Raw genomic sequence first — 19,658 nt, forward strand, 5'->3', positions numbered from 1 at the left:
ATCGAAAAGCGAAACTGAGTGACCTAGCGAAACTGACGGAACCAACACGCCCGGGCGAAATCAACAAGGCGGTAGTTGGCAAACAGGCAAGGTGCAACCGACCGTGTCTTGACAGCGTAGAGGGTTGCGTTTGCAACAGGTTGCACTATAAAACTGGGTGAACCAGGTGAAACGAATCCCCCTGAATAAAACTGCTTAGGTGTAACATGGCAGCAATGCAACGAGCCTGTCAGTACCGAAGAGCTTACGACGCCTGCAATCGCATGTGCAAAGCGCGACACTATTTCACAAGAAAGCCGTGCTGCGAGCCGGTGCGTGCTTGCAAGTAAAGATGCAACTGTTCTCCACGTCGCAGCTACGCTTGTCTTCTGGTAGTACGCCTGGGTAGGTTAATCTTTCCTTTAAGTACATTATATTGAAAGTTCATAGCAATCAAATTTGCTCTTTTTAATGTCTTAAGATAAAAACCTAGTCAGTATATATAACCTTAATTTTCTATTCATGCTAGCTGACACCATTTTTATCGAAGACAGACAAGTAAGTGATATGGCTTTTAAGTTAACTTTACACAACCCATCCTATATGACATAAATAGTGTGCTTATATTTATTTCCCTGCTTGCATTCAAATCTACATTTGACTGCAGGCTTGCTTTCTATAAGTAAGGAATAAATTAAGCTATATGATTATGTTATTTCACTAATAGATTATAGCTTTGCTCAATAATTCAGTGTTTGGTTTCAGGTCAGTAGACACCACTTCGGCAGAGTACCAGTTCCTGGAGCGCAGTGTCTTGCCCACCATGCATTTTCAGAAAAGCCTTCCACGACTGCCAATTCCAAAATTGGAAAAAACTTGTGAGCGTTACCTGCATGCATTGGAGCCTCTGGTTACTTCAGAAGAACTGGAAAAGACACAGGCTCTTGTTTACGCCTTCAAGAATAATGAAGGTGCAGGTAAGTTTGACATAATCAATGCTCTCATTTGCATGGGCTTTCCCATGTTAAAATTAATTAGAATACATGCTAGCAAATGTTGAACAGGTGATTTTTACTGAACACAAGTTTCATCATCTACGATTGATATAAACATAGCTTCTGGACGACAGATATTATGACACCAGTGTCACGTGGACTCTTGCTCACTGTGTTCAATCTACATAAGAACTTTTCAAGCGTGATCAAAGCATGAAGCACATGGCAGCGTAATAGTGCAGTCACGCTCACTTTCAGTGACCATTAAAACCAAAGGCCATTGAAATCCGGGTGCCTAATTGATTCCTTTGTTTGAGCACAGAGAAGGTAACCACTGGCGCCCACAAATTTCAATGGTTCTTGAAAGTGTACGTGTGGTATAACAGTATTGAAGTTAAACAAGCTTAAAGTTACGCCTGCATCAATCAAGCACGCCCCAATGGTGCTCATGTGGCGGGTATGTCATACCTGCAGTATCTGCATGAGGTGTGCCTGTGTGCTTTATTTAACTTCTTTTCCCCATTGTGCCATATGGCAAGCAATGCAAGAAAAAAGAAAAAGAAGTTTAACCATTACAGGTTTTGTAGCAGTGCTGCTGTGAACAGTGAAGTTACAGAATAGTGTTGAAGTGGACATTCGTTGCCATCACCTGCTTTACGAGCGCAGGCCATTAACTACTTGAATTATTTTAATACCAACTCTTCCATAAAAGTTGCATTGACTATTCCTTCTTGACCTTGCACTTCTGCTGCAAGGAATTGCAAGCTTTTGTTAATACAGTTACGTGTGAAATTTTTTTGCAAGAATTTTTCAACGATGTAACACCGCTTATTACCACTGGCTTTTTCTGTGCCTGTGTTCATATTGTGTAAACTTGGTCTTGTTGCTGGCCGTTACCGATCAGAAGTTTAAAGGTGATTTCGTGACCTGACACAAGCCTCATAAATAAATAAGCATTTGTGGTTGTTTTTATTAGAACTGGACCACCTGCTGAGAAAGAAGGACAAGGCCAACAAGCACACCAGCTACATTGCAGGTATGTGAACAGCTCATGCCAGTAGCATTAAATACAGTGCATAGCATATAAAAAGGTCATAGTCAGCATGGACAAGCATTAGGTCAGGAGAGTTTGCTGTTGGGCTAGTTGGTACATAGTGTCAAGAATGAAAACAGCGCAATCAAAATAGCGTGCTGTTTTCGTTCTTGAATCAGCCTCGGAGTGCTTGTAGTCTTCATGCCAAGGTTTTGTTACGTCTGTTAAAAATAGCTTTCTTGCATGCTTCAGTTCCCTTTCTGGCACGGCCCATGCCTCTTGCACATGGTTTGGTATCACCTTAAGTCACGGTGTACACATTTGTGTATGCAACTTGTTTTTGCCAATTCTGAAAAGTAGTGGCAGTGAAAAAACCACAGGAGATTGAGCTGCAAGTCAGTACTCTGGTTACCTAACATCACTCCATTTCACCTCTGTGTGCAGATTAGAGCCACACACACAAACACTTTACTGAAGAGACTAACATGTTTGACGGTATGTTCACCTGTCACATTTTGTCAGCACTGGTTATAAGGAATAGTTTTTCTTTCCGTGTTATGCCTGCAGCCAATAAATAACTTTTACTTGTGCTTGGAACAGGGGATTCAACTCTTTTTTTGAAATATGTGACGAGACTAATGGTGCATTAAATCAAGACTTAATTATTCTGTAATTACCAAGGACTCACTAGAGAGTGCACAAAGCATCATCCTGCGACTACCACCTTGACCTTCTTCAGTGTAGTTGCAGGGCCTTGGTATAAAATTATGCAACTTCAAGCAATTTATTGACAGTCAATCATAATATCTGATATAAGAGAATATAACTTGCTTTCAATGTCTGTATTAGCAGAACAGTTAAATATTTATGAAATCTTGATATCTAGTCTACAATGTCGCCACTGATTCCTTCTCAGGTCCTTGGTTTGACATGTACCTGACTTCTCGAAAACCTCTTCCACTCAACTTCAATCCATTTTTGGCATGGCAAGATGATATGCGGCCTGCATATATGGATCAGGTGAAGTGCACTTCCTGTTGTCAAAATCCGCAGCCCTTTTGTTACGCTGTTATTTTTTTATCTAGCACTAGCATGGCCACTTTATTCCTGAAAGTTAATACGTCTGAGCACCAGCAAAAACGAATAACTGAGATTGTCTGTACATTTCATTTGCACAAGCAACATGACTTGCTGCTTATTATTTCAGACAGCGCAGCTAGAAATTAAACTGTGCATAAGAAAGCTTGTCCTTAGTTCCACTTTGTCAAACTGTTGCCTGCCTGGCCTTTCTTCCTTTATCTCTAGAAATATTGAAGTTGCCCATGACTTAATAATCTTAGTTTTGTGTAATTTTATAACCTGGAATAATGTATATTGTGAATTGAAAACATTTTGCTTAACGCAAACCTCGTACTGTCTGTTTCCCTTCTGTCATCACCCTTGTTTGCAGCACTAAAATGTTATCCATATTTGAATACAATATGCCCTACAAACATAGGTTTCTTTTTAATATGATTTGTACAATAAATCACTTTTATGGTCATCTGCAGCACATCATGGTCACAGCTAGCAGAGAACAGTGTCTGGGAAGTACATTCTGTACCTTCAATCTCGAAACTACAAAAACAAACCATTTTGTTACCATAATAATGTGGCACATGTCATGGTAGTGCTGGCTCAACTCCTCATTTCACGTCTATTCCTTCATGCAGCTACTACATGCTTCGTTTGGGATATATCTTCAGGAGGGTAAGGATGGGGGGAGGGGTTTACTGATTTCGTAGCGAAGTCCAAGCCACACATAAAGCATGTGGTTCATCAGCCACTATTTTTCCACTCCTGGCATAGGGATTATACTGTTTTTATCTGTGCAGTGCAAATTAAACAGGAAGATATTATGTTAGCTGAACTGATAACTTCATACAATGGATGTGCTCGTGTGATAGATGAATTTACTGTCATGATGCCTTGCAGACTGTTCGTGCGTGCAACTTGGTGATCTCTTCTCTGCGCTTCTTGCGGTCCCTGCAAAGCAATCAGCTGGAGCCCATGGTGTATCATCTCAATGCCAAAAAGAGCGACACGAAGACATACAGACATACCATCAAGTAATGCTTTCTTCAACTAGGATATTAGTTTGCTCTTAAAAACTTAAATACTTTAGGTTGTAATTTAGCCACACAACAATAAAATCTTTTCTCCAGTGCTGTGCACCCGAGCAACACAAGAAACGAATTTCTAGTTGATAGTCAGAACTTCTGCCGTGTTGTTTGTCTTCCTCCTCGTCTTCACTGCACTGTTAGTCTTGACCATGAAACCGTACCAACGTGCCCAGTTTTTCTCTCTTATTCCTGCGTTTCCTTTCTCTAGCACTGCACATTGGGCACTTTCCTGCCACGAACACCATGTACATCTCAGTGCCCCAGTAGCATTCATAACAGGAAAGTACCAGGTACACAATGTTAAAAAAAAGGAGATAGATGTACACATGAATGATGAAAGTTATCGTTGTGTGGCAGAATTACACCCTAAAAGTTGCACAATTTTTACGATTTTAGCATTGCATGGGGCTTGTGGCTGCGTGTTCATTTTATGTCACGAAGTAAATAACTTAATTTAGAGAGACTGATCAGCTGCTGATGTCCTTTTGCTCTCTTGGAGCCATTAGCATCATTGCAATTTCCACTTCTGGATGTGACCTAATAGTGTAATGTTTTTCCTACAAAGTCAGTAGTTGAAGTTTAGTGTGTATCAAGGGTACTCTCTTATGTTCTACTAGAGTAAAATGTTATTGTTAAAGAAACGCTAACGGGCAGAGCCACTGTAGCTCTCATAAGGCTCATCGTACAATTGGAAAGAAATAATTAGTGCATGAATCACAAATCGTAGCAAGGTACGTGCTGGTGGGCCTTGGAGTGGGCACAGCTTGTGGGAGAATGTGACATCACTCAGAATAGAATGGCACACAGTTGCTTGAGTGACAGCACAATGTAGTGGTGTAATGTTGGGACATCAACAGCCCAGAACAAGAGCACAGCGCACGTGGCGCAGAGCGATAATGTACTGTGTGATAGCTTCAGAGGCTCACCACACAGAGTGTACCAACCCCTGCGTCAGCAGTGAATGGAACCACCTTCTTCTATTACTACCATTACTGACACCACCACCTTAAAAAATGCTGTTGCTGATATTTTGTGACTCCACTGCTCTCTGTAATGCCTTCGGGCCCAGAGAATATGAAAATAAATGAATAAATGCTGAGAGGAAGTGTGGGGCCTAGGGCAGTACAAAAGTGAGAACTGATGCAGAATCTTTGCCAATTACAGGTAATGTGCATCAAAATACGTAACACCTTGTCAGCAGTAAGTGTTCGTGAGACAAACATTAACTTCCCACACAGTATTTGATATCTCTTTCCTGTAAGGGTTGCACACATATGTAAGGATTTCCTTGGAACCCTGGGGATTTCTTAAAATTATTATTTCTTAAATTAACAGACACAAGTGGCCTCAGCCAGACATTTCTCACCATCTGTGGTGTCATGGCAAGCCCACACATAAATTTTAAGGTTACGTCACCACCAGTCTTACAACTTTATGTTATCTTCTGGCACACCAAGCCTCCACTTTTGATAAATGTATTTGCCATTCTGGAATTCTTAATGCACCAGCCTAGCTTAAAGTGTCATGTTCCTAGGGGTGGGTAGCTGCAACCCAGATGAAGGACAAAGGAAGTAGACGATATGAGCACATTGTATCGTCTATTTCCTTTGTGCATTGTATCGTATACTTCCTTTGTCCTTCGTCCGGGTTGCGCGGCCCACCCCTAGGAACATGTTCAGTTACCAATTTGGCCAGCTTGCTGTCTTAATTTCTATAATGTCCTATTAAAAGCAATGATGATGCGTCGTCCCAGCTTATCTCTTTTATGTTATTACTCCTGCAAATGTGTTTCATAGATGGCACAAGTGGGAATACAGGGATATAGCTAAAGAGAAAACAGAGAAATGCTAATATACAATCAATACTTAAGCTGTCGCTATGAGTAGAGCAGTTACTGATAACTTATATTATTTGGCAATGCTTGTCACACTTGAGTCTTGAGAAGTGTCCTTACAGGATCATAGTTTTAAGAAAGAATTTTAAAGAGCTCACAGTTCATTTATTTACCACTAACGTGCTTGCAGGATACTGCCAGAAGCCATGGCATGGTACGCAAGTGCTTTGCTATGGAAGGCCTACCCTCTTGACATGAGCCAGTTTCACAACCTCTTTGCAAGCACGCGGATACCACTGATTGGACGTGACAAGATTGAGGCATTTCCAGATTCCAAGCATATTCTAGTAATTAGAAATGGCCACTTCTATGCCCTTCAGGTTTTAGATGACAAAGGTGAGTGAATTATAAAGTTTTGCATGGGCCAGTAAATGAAATTCACCAACGATTACGATACTCCCTAATGCAAAATTTGAGTGCAGCTCTACACGTGTTTTCATTTCGCGATTTATTGGCTGGTGCGGATAGTCTGTCTTGTGCAGCACGTTGCAAACGAAGCGAAGGATTGCAAAACGAGTACCACTCAAGCTCAACGCTAGCGGTGAGCAGAGTAATCGAAAATCTGATCTGCAGGTAAAGCGCGTCGGCTTTTATACATGACTCGTTGAAGGTTCCAGAGTAATCACTGGTACCTGCGTGGCTTTCAGAAAGCACTACACAATTCACGTCGTGCATACAATCAGATTACAAAAAGCTTTTGTGACAACAGTCAACTGATAGAACCAATAGAACTATCGATAACATTCGAGAAAGTTCTGATAAATGCCGGCGTGTCCTGCGTCGAGAGATAACGTTTAACATTTGTTAGCCGATGAAAAGCAGTTACCGAAGAAAGATACAGAAGTGAACAGACGACACGCAGTACGATGGTGCCATCTCGTAGCGATCGTTGGCACTACGCTTTTCTCTTTCATCCTTCACTTGTGTTTCTTTTTTTTTTTCTTTTTTTTTAATGGCAACAGGCACACATAAAATGAGATAGCTAAATTCTAGTGTGCAAACAATGCCACATGTTCAACTCCAATCTCTCAGTCCCACTTGCTGTCTTCAGCATAAACACAGTGACTAATCCCATATTACTGCAACATGGCAAATGGGAGAGATGAGGGCACTTCTACAATAAAGATAATTTTTATTAAATTTTATCAGAAAAAAATTTGTTTTCTTAAAACAAACATATTTGGTGCACAGGCATTTTAGTAGTTTGCTGGTAATAAATAGCTAGTTTTCAGACAGCTTAGCTTATAACAGATTATCGTTACAATGCCTTAGGACGCCACTCAATTTTAAAGTATGTAGAAAAGTTGGTCACACCAGTGGCAGGTCCAGAAGGTGCTTGCTAGATGCTGCCCAACTCCTGCAGCTAGAACCTTTAAGTGAGAGAGGCACCTAGTCAGCTTGAGCGCGCACATTCTGCCGATGTGGCATGCAGGTTGCCACATTCTCATTGGCTTGCTCTATTCGCAGCATTTTCAGCTTGGCAAGTTACAATGAAACAGGCTGTGTAGGTTGATGAATGTTGTCTGTCGTTGACCACCTTCCTGAGAAGGACACAGGTTTTGGACATACTGGTCTGCTTAATGCCCAGTGCGCTGTTTCATTTCATGGTTGCCCAAGCACTATAATTAAGGCATTCTAGTTTTGACAGCTTTTCTTTAATGTACTGTCTTAAATGTAATCTCTGCACAAGTAGAACTGAACTGATTCAAAACATGCTTAATGCCACATTTTGCTGAGGTCATAACAGTTTGTGAGTACCTAGCACAAGTGCACATTTATGACAGGGAGACATTGTTATAACTATCCAATTTTTCTTCTGTAGTTTTCTGGGTATCTTACACGTCAATTGCACTGCACTTGTATGCCATTTTCCGTCATCACTTCCATCATAGCTTTTTTCAATTGTGCTAAAAGCTTTATGCTGTTTTTGCAAATTACTGTACCATGTTTATGTAGAATTAATCTCGACATATTCCCAATGCAGGGCCTTCGTAGAAATTATGGTCATGTGCTTCAAGGGCAAATAGGCATCACAGTATTAAGAAGGAGTGGGTATTATTAGAGTATTACTGTAGCTATTTGTATTCATTACAATATTGCCCACACATACCTTCAGGATGGTAGCCTTTTCATTATTTTTCTTCTTTATCTACTTTTCTTCCCCTGTATGGAGTAGCAGGATAACGCTTATCTCGGACTGGCCTCTCTGCATTTCCTATAAGAAATCCTCTCTCCTTGTCTAGGATCTGCTGCCTTGCATGAACAAGAATATTAAATCCCGTATTCGTGTTCCCCTTTCTCGGAGATTAAGGGACGTTTTGTTGCAGGCAACCTTTTTGGACCTGAGCATTACCAAGCATGCCTGAGTCGCATCATGGCTGACAATCGGCCTGCACCCGCTGTTCCTGTCTCAGCGCTTACAGCGGAGCCTCGGGATGACTGGGCTAGGGCACGTAATGACCTTCTGGCTTCCCAAAATGAGAGCACACTGCGGCAAATAGACAGTGCCCTCTTTGTGCTGGTGCTGGACAGCGATGCATTTCAGGGCACAGAACAGGAAAAGTTAGCTCACCATTTTCTTCATGGCCCTGTCCACAACAGGTAGGTACACTGGAACTTTGCCAACAAAAACTTAAGCAGATGTACCATTCACAGGTAACTGCAAGTGCACATCGCATGGCAGGCATTTGCCACATTTTCTCGACTTCTTTCCCCAAGGGCAAATACAAATAGAACATTATAATATTTTATTCTAACCCATTAATTGCCTTTGTGAAAGGTGCTTCAACATTTCATGCTAAAAGCCAGCAAAACAAATCGTGCTGTGATGAAGCTGCAAATGAAGTCTAGAATTTGCCTGGAAATGCCCTAATGATGTCACTCACATATCGTCTTCAAAACAGTCGACTTCCGTTATTCGACCCTGACGGGACCAACGAAATTCTTCGAATTATCCGGCGGGGCAAATTAAACAAGATGCAAAAAAAAAAAAAAACACTGTTGATTCATTTGGTAATATTTGCCCAAATCAAATGCGTGTCCACTTTGTATGTGTCCAAAGTAAAAGACTAACAAATAACATTAAAGCTCCTAAACAAATTAGAAATCTAGCGCGCCCCGGACGACTTAGCAAGAAAAATGGGCAAGGGTCTAATATGTGTTGCACAATAGCGGCCGGTTTCCTAAAGTCAGCTTTGCCACAATACATTGTTGTTATACAGTAAAGCATACAAACGCCGCAAAGGTGGTTTTCGTTTCGTATCCGATTGTACTGCGCAGGCGATTTCCGGCCCAATTTTCGTGTGTGTGTGTGGGGGGGGACAAATAGCGCGCATTACTGTTGGATAAATACCGTAATCAGACATTGGTGAGCTACGGTTGTTGCTTGAAAAAATCTTTCTAGGGCTGACTGGTCAAATGCAAATTATTCGCTGAGAGCCAATTTTAGGATTGACATAACGAAAGCTTAGGCCCATAGAAATGCATGGGCGCCAGCCAGGACCAAATCAACCTTAAATTCGAATTAACGGAAGTTACTGTAAACACAAGCAGCAGCCATGTTGGAAGTATATTCAGTGCTTTGGGCTTTACATTCTTTCAGGTGGTTCGACAAGTCTTTTCACTGCTTCTTACAGCAGACGGGCACGCAGCTATTAACTTTGAGCACTCATGGGGTGATGGAGTGGCTGTACTGCGCTATTTTAATGACATCTACACCGACAGCATTGAGCAACCTTTCGTTCATCCTGGCCAGTCTGCAAACATCAATCCTGAGCCCTACATTCAGCGGCTTGGTAAGTGGGCCTCGTATAGAGCAGTGATGTAGTGTGCATTTGATTATGATTGCTCAATGTTTTTACACCATTTACGCAGGACCTTTAAATGGATATTTCAACTGGGCAACATTTCAGAATATCCAGGCTCAGTATAAGTGTGTTCAATTTTATGTCCTAGGGAACAAGCACAACAAAACAAACTCGCGATGTGTCGCATTGCAAGGCACACCAAACAGTGCTGAAATGTCATTGCATATGTAACTATAAAATATTGAACTGGTGGCTGATATTGTATTCTCCTAGTTATGATTGCAGCCTGCTTCCTTGCCTTCGAAAGTTAATTATGTAATTCAGCTTTTTTTTCATCCAAGCTGCAACAAAATGCTACGTAGCATCTTTTGCTCATGATATGCAGACTTCATTGTCAACGACTCTGTGAAGGCAGCTGTGCAGAAAGCCCAGCAAAATTATGAGGAGCTGACTGGCAACCTCCAGCTGGCTTCTACAATCCACTTTGGCCTCAGCAGGGACCTCATCAAGCAGAGCAAGCTCAGTCCCGATTCAGTCATGCAGCTCTCTTTCCAGGTACTCCTAGCACAACCAAGATAGCTCTCATTTGCCTCTCTGCTACCACTAAAGTATAAACCGCATGCACGCGATCTTGCACACGACAGCGACAAGCGACGCGATGGAGATGGCTGTGGCGTTCGCTCGTCGCCCACAAGTCGTAGCGCATGCGAGCGATCACTTTGAGCGACTTGTCCCCGGTGTTGCCGGTATGAGAGCAGCAAATACTCGCCGAAACTGGTGTGACACATGCTTTATTAATTTAAGCTGATGTGTTTTAGTGTAAAGAGCAGCATAAATATTTCTAAAGGTCTTGCACCGTGTTCTTATCCTCGCACGTATCAAAATTTAGTCGTTTGCTCGTTCCATGCGACAATCGGTAGTGGTTCACTGATGTATATCCAGTTCCGGCTTTGCGCTATTGGCTAGTCGCTCATAGCACTTCTGGGCGACGAGCAACAAGAACAAGCGATCTGTTCGCGCGACGGCCTGTTTCGTCGCTTGAAGCCGTCGCTCGTCGCCGTCGTGCATAAAATCACTCTCATGCGGTTTGGGCTTAAACATGGCCATGAGCCACAGAGGCACCGGAGGCTGTTATGAGCTCAAACACTGTGCCTTTTGAATTGTGGACCATTTGCAAAAATAATGCAACACATGCACAAAAGAAAGGCTGTTTTCCTACCAAAAGCTCCACAGACTATATTGAAATAAAGTACTAGCCTCATCCAACAGCTCCACTTTTACCACTGCCGAACCCACACCACTTCACACTGCAGGCAGTGGTAAAAACTTTAATCGGGACAGTTCCTTCCCTCTCATTGGGGAGAAGACGTGGGGGAATTAAAACATTTAATTTTCAGATTAAATCTCGAAAGGCCTTTGTTTTCACACTTCCTCCTCCTTGGACGAGTGTTATTTGGTTGTAAAACATCCTTGCAGGGCAGCCAACTTACAGAATTATACAAATGGTTCATTTAAGATAAATTTGTATATTAATATACGTACTTGTGGACAAGACTGAAATTTGAGTCAAAACAAGAAGGCAGCTGTGCAAGGACTGACTGAGTGCTGTCTCTCCTCACATTTCCCGCAGCTGGCCTATTTCCTGGCACATGGAGGCACAGCGACCACTTATGAAGCATGCAGCACATCCGCTTTCAAGCATGGGCGAACTGAAACAGTGCGATCAGCAACAATGGCCACAAAACGTTGTGTGAAGGCACTCAGTTCGGGCAAAGAGCTGAACCTTGCTCGGCCACTTCTGGAGGAATGCTCCAGAGTCCACATCCAGCTCACGAAGGAGGCTGCCATGGGTAACATACTGCTGTAGCATATCACATAGATTACAGTATTTGCACGAATTTTATGTGGCTTTCGATAAAGTATCGGCATGACAAACCATTTCACATATCATCCAGCGAGCTCAATCATCAGGAAGCAAGGCATGTGAGCAAAAAAGCAAGAGCACAACTAAGATTGAAGGAGGCGACAATGCAAAGCATCTGAAGGGCCCAGTTTACTATCGTGATGCATGCCAGCAGAGCTCCCGCAACCCCGCTGTGCAAAGAAACTTGTCAACAGCTGCTCACCATGTGCAAGACTGAGCAGATCTTTCCGTGCCCATGTCCTACGGCGCTGAGTACATGGCCGAACGTCTTTTTAGTTTTCGCACTTAGTAACGCTGTTGTATTTTTATTAATGAAATCTGTTGAGATGAATCGTCCGTATAAAAATATTATACTATTAGGAAGATTCGACTAAAAATATAAAACTATCAATAAAATAGTATTTAAAAAGTCACATAATTTACATACTGTGATTTTCACCAAAAATAATTACTGAAAAATAGGTGATTTTCTGAAATAGTCGAGGCTTTCAGCAAGTGCCCTCCCGCCCAATTAAAAAAAAAATTCCTGGCTACGTGCCTGGACCGCGTAAAGAGCAATGGAACGCATGGAGGAAGGGAACCCAGGAGAGGCCCGGCCAGCACGGACGTATTGGAGAAGGTGTGGCGGAAGTCACATGCTGTTTTTCGCAAAGGAGCACTGGGACGGGTACCCCAAATCTCAAGGTTGCCATAGCAACTGCGCTGCTGCTCTCGGTTTCTGCAAAGTCCCAGGCAAGATTTTTTTCACCGGTGTCTTTCTCACAGCACACTTTGTTCGCGAGAAAAGCTAACTTTAGAGTGTGATATGTAAGCTTGAAAGTTCTGTTTTGGGTCTGTGAGTGTGAGTGTTAGGCAGCAACAAATACACTCAAGCAATCACGGCGCAGGTCTTCGTCATCGTCTTCAACGTGCCACAGAAAAACACAGGAGCGCGTCTGCTTCACTAAAACTGCTACAGAAGTTTCGTAGGCTTTGTTTTGACACGTGTCGGCAGCAAACACTTCCGGCGGCTCGTAACAATGCAAGTTCAAAGTTCGCGCCATCTGCTCCGGCGAGCTGCAGAACCCCTGATTGGAGACGCAAAGGGAGATAGCACACCAACATGGCTGCACTTCCGGCTTCAAAAACGTGACGTCAGAGGCTCTCCTGTTTTGTTTCTTTCCTCCATGGATGGAACGGAAAAATGGTAGCCATAGCGTTAAGAGACAGGACGAGAGCGGTGTGGATCAGAGAGCAAATGGTGTTAGCCGATATTCTAATTGACATTAAGAGAAAAAAAGGGAGCTGGGCAGGCCATGTAGTACATAGGGTAGATAACCGGTGGACCATTAGAGTTACAAAAGAGAAGGGAAGTGCAGTTGACAGCAGAAAAGAAGGTGCGGTGATGAAGTTAGGAAATTTGCAGGCGCAAGTTGAAACCGGCTAACACAAGATGGGGGTAATTGGAGATCGCAGGGAGAGGCCTTCGTCCTGCAGTAGACATAAATATAGACTGATTATGAAGACATCCTGTATTTAGAACCTCAGTATAATAAAGCGTGTTTATACACGATTTCATTACAACGAAATTTCACTGCCGCGGCGTAGGAATACTGAGACAATGAATGAAAACTTCCGCGTATGCAGATGGTCAAATGGTTGAATTACAAGTGGCTGCTTGCGAACGCACCTCTCAAATTGTGCGACCTAGAGCGACTGCCGAAGCAGGGCAGCACCATGTCATGTGTTGTATAAATTCCAAGTGCAATAAGATCCTATCACGCCAAGCATGCGAGCATGCGAGGGTGAGTTGAGGATAGTGGCTTGATGAATGCCGTCTTCCTGTGCAAGCAAGGGGGGAGGGGAGTGAGCTCACGGTAATGTGGTCAAGTGCATGCTAGCAAGTTGGTGTCTCTCTCCCTTTGATGCGTGGCCATGGCTGTGCATGGCTGTTGGTGCAGCCAAGTGCATACGCAGGTCGCGTGCCCTGTTTTGGAGATAATCTGCTGCGTGTGCAAACAGTGGGCGTACTGAGATGACGTGGCATTATGTGCGCTGTCCTCCCCCTTGTTTAGTACTGGAGGTTGCATAATTTCGAGTGTCAGAGACACGTTAAAGCGAGAGGCAGATGAAGCATTCGCTCCCCGCTGCCGGCGCATTTACTGCAGGTGAGACTATCAGCCACAAGGGCAGAGTGAACGCTGTGGGGGAGCACACGCTGCCACCTTCTCCCGCGAGCGCTCGCCCGTCGCCGGCGCACGGAGCGCCCGCGACAGCAGCCGGGTGGACATCTCGTGCGCGCACACCGCGCGCTGCGGGAGCCGGGCGAACACGGGAGAAATGCACTTTGCCCTCTCCCGGTTCTCGTTCGCCTCTCGCGACGCGCGTGCCGCGCGGGAAGAGGGAAAGTATCCGGCGGGCGAGGAGGACACTCCCCTCGCGGAAAGGCAAAAAGGCATAAAAGAGCGCGACCGAGAGACCCCCGCTCGCTCTGACCTCGCTTGACCTTCTGCCTGGACGGATTTTTACCTGCTGAAAGCCGTGAGTGACCTCGTTCGCGTGACTACCACACGCGACGAGGCAAGCCTATTTTATTAGTTGTTACACAGAGCGGACTTCCCTCTACAAGTGTGTTTTATTGCTGACAGCAATAAACGTTGTTGAGTTGACTCGCTGGTTGCCTTATTCGCCCGAACCCTACGTAGCCGCGATTACACGCGCTACGGGTTGGGGAAGACCCCCACATTTGGCGCTACCAACGTGGTTCGAATTCGGCAACACGGCGAGTTTTCTTTTCTGTTTTTTGGAGCTGGGACTACTGAAGTTGCAGTAAACAATGGCGACGGGCTTGTCTGACTTTCCAGATTTGTTCATGTTGTCGGAGGTCGCGGGAGATAATCAGATGCCTAGTGCTAACGCGGCGGCAGCTTCCGAACAAACCGGTAGCTTTGATTTTGAGTGTTTCACGCGGAACAGTCGGGATCGCGGAAACGCCACGTTGGCAGGGTTTAGGCCTGAGAGTAGGCCTAACACGCCTAACACCTCACCGCGTCATCCCGCGGACTCAGAGCCACCTATGCCTCTAAATAGTTCGACGCAAGCTGCGGATGCGTCCGAACCTTCGGGCGGTAGTATTCCGTCAAGCGAAATAATGCTGCAGAATGCGCTGCAAGTCATGCAGAGCTTAGCCGGCGCCCTGCAGAACACCATGCGGGCCCCGTCGCAGAGCGAGCGACCACGAATTAAGGTAGACATGCCTACCTATAGTGGGTACCACGATCGCACTAGTGCAAACGAGTACCTCGACCGTCTGCAGTATTATCAGCAAGCAACAGGGCTTTCAGACGCCGAACTTCTCGCGCGCGTGGTCCCTGCTTCACTGACTGAACAGGCGGCTCGTTGGTTCCGACTGGCCGGACACAGAGCCCGCACAGTAGAAGAGTTCCGCGCGAACTTCCGCGAGGAATTTCTTCCGGCCAACTACGAGTGGCGTTTGAGGAGAGAGTTGGAGTTGCGTACCCAGCATCCGGACGAGTCCCTGCTGGAGTATGTTCGAGCGATGAACGAACTTTATCGTCTCGCAAGCCCTCTCGCCACCGACGCCGATAAAGTCGAGCGCGTCACACGGCAAGCGCACCCGACTTTCGCGGCCTACTTCAGGGGATGTAGGTACCGAGACTTAGACGAGCTCGCCACCGAAGCAAAGCGCATCCAAGGGGACATCCTCGCGGCGCGAGCATACCGTCCGCCTCCACCCGCCGCGCTGTCACTCGAGCCTCGTTGCGCATGGAACGGCGGCGGGATCGCTTCACATTCCCCGAGGGTCGACGCGTCGGCATCGTTCGCCGACGAGCAGCAGGTCCAGCGTGGTTGGGAATTATCAGACCGCGCCTTGGACCCGTACGCCTACGCGCTGAAAACAGCACAGCATAACGCGGCACGCAGTGCGCCGCGGCAGGAACTGGCGACTAATGCGAGAACAGAGGAGCGGCACATGCCGACCGCCGAGCGTGGAAGCTACGGCCCGCCGGATTGGAGCGACGGGCGCCCACGCCACCGAGGCTTCGGTGGCCGTTGCTACCAATGCGGCGGACTGGGGCACATCGCCCGTGACTGCGCAAGCACGCCGGGCCAAGGTCGAGCACGTGGTTCGGGAAACGGGCGAGGCCGCCGGTGATCCACCTTGGGTCCCGGGCGGCGATCTCGAACACAACTGGCGATTTCGATTTACTTGCGCCTTTGGCTTGTCGCGTAGGAGATGTCGCGGACTCGCAGGCGCCGTTCATCGAGCTAACGATAGCCCGAAAGAAGTTTGCCGCATTACTGGATACTGGGGCAAGCGCTTCGTTATTTGGTGACGAGGTGTTGCAGCATCTCCGCGAGAACAATATCCGCTTAAGAGATAGTGACATCACTTTCCGCCTTGCTTCCGGCACAGCACAATCGAGCGGTGCAGCTAGACTAGTTATTCGTTGGGAGCGACGCGTCAGGCGACAACGCCTTGTACATCTTCCCGGTCTGTCAGTGCCTGTTATTTTAGGTCGAGACTTTCTCGCCAAGTCGGGTATTTTGATAGACATCGCCAGCGGAGGTTACCGAGAGAACGGAACGGGTGTTTTGAAGCGTTTCGCAAAAGCGCCCGTGCCTGCGGCGACACGCCAGTCTCCGGGGGCGGCGCGAGCGGGCCACACCCAGCCGCAGCCGAGCGAGCAAACCGTAATCGGTAAAGACGATCAAAGCAACGGAGAGACGGTAGCACAACATTGTGCCGCGACGTTGCAAGGGGCAGCGCACCCACTTTTGTCAGAGGTCAACAGCCTGCCGGAGAGAGAAAGGGCACGACTGTCGTCGCTGTTGTACGAATACGACGCGATTTTCACGGACCGGCCGGGCCTCACTACGTTAGTCAGGCACAGGATAGACACGGGTGACGCTGCGCCGTGGAAATGTAATCCTCGGCCGATAAGCTTGACTAAACGGAAAGCACTTGACAGCGCCTTAGACGAACTCATCGACACAGGCGTTGTGGAAAGGTCGAACAGCCCATGGGGCTTCCCGGTAGTTCTAGTCCCGAAGAAGGACGATACTTATCGCCTTTGTGTAGACTACCGCAGGCTGAATGAGGTTACCAAGAAGGATGCGTACCCTCTACCCTCCATTTCCTCTTTAGTATCTAACCTAGGCGGGGCGAAGTACTTTACGACGCTCGATGCTAGTCGGGGATATTTTCAGGTCGAAATGGACGAGCGTGACAAAGAGAAAACGGCTTTCACTTGTCACCGCGGGCTCTTTCAGTTCAAAAGAATGTCTTTTGGCTTAGTCGGAGCTCCCGCTACTTATCAGAGGTTGATGGACCGAGTTCTAGGAGATGCGAAGTGGCAACATGCTCTCGCATATCTCGACGACATAGTGGTTTATTCGAAAACATTCGACGAGCACTTGCGCCACTTGAGAGACGTCCTAGACAGGCTGAGGTCCGCGGGTATCACGTTGAACCCGAGTAAAGCTCAGATAGCTGCGAACAGAATAACGCTGTTGGGATTCACGTTGGACAACGGCCGCATTCTGCCGAGTGAGGATAAGCTCGAGGCTATACTGAGCTACCCGTCGCCGAAAGATATCGGCGAACTGAGACGCTTTCTGGGATTGGTGAACTTTTATCGCCAATTCATTCCAGACTGCGCGGCAGTGCAAGCGCCTTTAACGAAGCTCTTGAGGAAAGACGAGCGTTGGACTTGGGGTCAAGAGCAGGAGGCGGCACTGCGCGGCCTCACAAAGGTGCTCGCTGACACGGCAGAGTTGCAGCTGCCCGACTTGAACAGGGAGTTTGTGATTCAAACAGACGCAAGCGACCTGGGTCTAGGTGCAATTTTGCTTCAGGAGCACGGAGGCATTCTCCGACCGGTTGCGTTCGCGAGCCGTTCGTTGACGCCGGCGGAAAGGAACTACTCGGTGACAGAGAAGGAGTGTCTCGCGATAGTTTTCGCTCTGCGAAAGTTTGACTATTATGTCGACGGAGTGGCATTCACGATTGAGACTGACCACATGGCTCTCACTTGGTTGAGGCGCTTGAGTGAGCCGAGTGGTCGCCTGGCGCGTTGGGCACTGCTGCTGCAGCGTTACGACTTCACCGTGCGCTACCGCAAAGGAAAAAGCAATGCCGCAGCGGACGCACTTTCGCGAGCGCCAGTCCGAGGCGAGGGAGAAACCCTGGCCGTAGCCCGAGTAAGGGACGCGGAACAACCATCGGTCCTGGGCGAGAGCGTGAACCACGTAGATGTTGTCGGTTCCGCAGGAGTTGTCTTCAGCAGAAAGGAGCTGTTCGAGGCTCAGCAGAAGGATCCGTTTTGTCGAAAAGTGCTCGACGGGCTCCGAGAGCCGGGCGGCGCGGCCGCCGCGCACATGGAGGCAGCTGGTATTGCTGTCGGTGCGGAGCGCTCAGGAACAGCTGGTAATGCTGTGAGCGCGCTGGATTCCTATCTGCTGAATTCCGACGGCGTCCTGCTGAGGTATATTCCCTCCGAGAACGACACAAGTGAGGCGTTTAACGTGGTGATACCGCGCGCGTTGAGAGGAGCATTGCTACGCTACTTTCATGACTCGTGCATTGCTGGGCACGCGAGCGGCCCCAAGACTTACGTTAAGTTGTGTCGCTTCGCTACCTGGCCAGGCATGAAACGGGACGTGATTCGCTACGCCCGATCGTGTCATGTGTGCCAAAGCGTGAAGCCCCGAGGCGGACGACCGCCCGGCTTCATGCAGCCTATCGACAGCCAGACTCCCCGGCAAATCGCGGCATGTGACATCATGGGACCGTATCCCACAACACCGAGCAGGAACAAATTCTTGCTGGTGGTCACGGATCACTTCAGTAAATGGGTAGAACTTTTCCCCCTACGAAAACTGACGGCACGGGTGATCATGGATAAGTTGATGGAGGTTTTTACCAGGTTTGGTTTTCCGGAACAGTTGATAACGGACAATGCGTCCTACTTCACTGCAAAGGTGTTCGTTGACTCATGCGCCGCACTTGGCATTAAGCATAAGAAAACGACAACCTACCATGCCCAGTCGAACCCCACTGAACGAGTCAATCGCAACATCAAGCACATGCTTGTCGCGTTCTCTGAAAGGCATAAGGACTGGGATACCTACCTTCCAGAGATCGGGTTTGCATTGCGATCGACAGTGAACCGCTCGACTGGGTATGCGCCTTCTTCTCTCAACCTGGGGAGAGAGCTGCCGAATCCGATGGATAGGGTTCTCGCGGATCGCAGCGGAATGCCAGTCGCGCCGTCAGCACGAGCTGAATACGCGACGCATCTACGTGCCAAGATGACGGAAGCTTTACATAAAGCACGCTGTAATCTTCGCACTGCAAGGGCACAGCAGAAGGCGCAGTACGACCGCTCGCATCGGAACGTCCACTACGAAGTGGGCGATCTGGTGCTTCGACGCCAGCATGTTCTCAGCGATGCTACCAAACAGTTCGCTGCCTCGCTGGCGCCGAAGTGGACCGGGCCGTATCTAGTGAGAGAGAAGGTTTCCTCGCTTGTTTACCGGCTCGAGAACAAGAAAGGAAAGCCGATCGGCGGACCGGTACACGTATGCGACCTGAAACGCTACGTGCCGCGTGATGAGCAGTGGGATGACGATCAGGCCCTCCCTCAACCGCGATCGGTGAGAGAGAGCAGTCAGAACAGAACGGCGAGCCCGCAGCCGCGCTACAATTTGCGTAGCAGGCGAAGGTAATCTGACTGCTAGTTGCGTAACCCGACGACTGCGAGGAACATTCGTAAGTCCGGGTGACGTTGCGTACCGCGTGAGCATACAGCCGCGCCGGGCTGGCACCTTGGTAGTTCCTGCCGGGGAAGCGAACGTCTAGT

At 47.2% G+C, this 19,658-nt stretch overlaps 1 protein-coding gene across 1 annotated transcript in view; it reads left to right on the forward strand.

Annotated features, from left to right (window-relative positions):
- The window catches only part of LOC119460658 (carnitine O-palmitoyltransferase 2, mitochondrial-like), a 27,233-nt gene continuing 7,575 nt past the window's right edge, over positions 1-19,658 (forward strand). Inside the window, 11 exon segments of the mRNA XM_037721695.2 lie at positions 1-384; positions 745-956; positions 1,951-2,010; positions 2,924-3,027; positions 3,982-4,115; positions 6,194-6,399; positions 8,391-8,664; positions 9,665-9,675; positions 9,678-9,857; positions 10,255-10,424; positions 11,500-11,719. Of these exon segments, the coding sequence (XP_037577623.1) occupies positions 332-384; positions 745-956; positions 1,951-2,010; positions 2,924-3,027; positions 3,982-4,115; positions 6,194-6,399; positions 8,391-8,664; positions 9,665-9,675; positions 9,678-9,857; positions 10,255-10,424; positions 11,500-11,719 (1,624 nt within the window). The 5' untranslated portion in view covers positions 1-331.

This window comes from Dermacentor silvarum, chromosome 8, assembly GCF_013339745.2.
Source record: "Dermacentor silvarum isolate Dsil-2018 chromosome 8, BIME_Dsil_1.4, whole genome shotgun sequence".
NCBI classification, from domain to species: domain Eukaryota; kingdom Metazoa; phylum Arthropoda; class Arachnida; order Ixodida; family Ixodidae; genus Dermacentor; species Dermacentor silvarum.